Source organism: Solanum tuberosum, unplaced genomic scaffold (genome assembly GCF_000226075.1).
Source record: "Solanum tuberosum cultivar DM 1-3 516 R44 unplaced genomic scaffold, SolTub_3.0 scf00020, whole genome shotgun sequence".
In the NCBI taxonomy this organism is placed as follows: Eukaryota; Viridiplantae; Streptophyta; class Magnoliopsida; order Solanales; family Solanaceae; genus Solanum; species Solanum tuberosum.
In genome coordinates this window covers 890,555-891,575 of record NW_006238946.1, presented here as the reverse complement: position 1 = coordinate 891,575, position 1,021 = coordinate 890,555, and the positions used below count along the sequence as shown (strand labels likewise).

Genomic DNA, 1,021 nt, shown 5'->3' with positions numbered 1-1,021 from the left:
CTTAATGATGAAGGACGTACCCATTATTGGATTATCAATTAGGAATGGAACGAAGACGAAAAATAAAGGGTTTTATTAATGGCGGATTTGGTGAGATTTATAAGAGATTCTACTTTATAAAAATACTAAAAAGAAATACATGTGAAGTGGAATTATCCAGTCTTATATATTAGGGAGAAAAATGATGTTATGTACTAACATTGTGCTTAATAACGCTGGCAAAGTTGCGCCGCTATCCAATTGATCCCCACGTGATTAATAGTAATGAAGAGGCAAAAAGAAACACTAATTTAAGGATTTTGGATTGAAAATAAAGAGTATAATAACTAGTCATGAGCATGTTAGAGAAAGAGAAGGTGGTGTGAGGTGGGGACAAAATTTAGTAAGAAGCAAGTTCATCATGAGTTCAGTTTAGTATAGTCCCCAACTTCTCTTTACCTTCCTTTAGCTTGCAGCCTTTGGAACAACTTGTTTTGATGTTTGTTGTCATATATTGTGATTTGCTAAGCCTTTTAGAAGCTTTTCATACAAGGTATAATTGATAGAATAGTATAAATATCGGTCGGATATGAATGTGTGTCTCCATGCAATCTCAGCTCGAGTAAGTAATTAATTGAGATATATTGAAGATGATGGGTTCTTGGGCTATTCTTTTGTTGTTAGTTGCAACTGTGCTGAGCTCAATATGTTTGGTTAATGGGCTTAATGTGGATCATAAGAAAACTAGGGGGAGATTTCCTCAAGTTAATGTCACTACTTCCAATGCAAGGAACACAACTTTTGTGAGTGATGTTATGGTGAATATTGAAAATGCTGGAAAAAATAGGGGCCAGGGAGGTGGAGGTGGCGGAGGAGGAGGAGGTGGAGGTGAAGGTGGTGGAGGAGGCGGGGGAGGTGGTGGTTATGGTGGTGGAGGAGGAGGCGGTGGTGGTGATGGTGGAGGAGGAGGAGGGGGAGCAGGAAAGGGGAGTGGAGGAAATGGAAAAAGTAAAGGGCATGAAGGAAAACATGACAAAGGAAG

At 39.4% G+C, this 1,021-nt stretch overlaps 1 protein-coding gene across 1 annotated transcript in view; it reads left to right on the top strand.

Annotated features, from left to right (window-relative positions):
- Positions 1–632: 632 nt before the first annotated feature.
- Positions 633–1,021, top strand: part of LOC107059106 (glycine-rich protein 2-like) — a 1,712-nt gene continuing 1,323 nt past the window's right edge. Inside the window, exon 1 of the mRNA XM_015305532.1 lies at positions 633–924. Coding sequence (XP_015161018.1) covers positions 633–924 — 292 coding nt within the window. The remainder of the gene's footprint in view (positions 925–1,021) is intronic.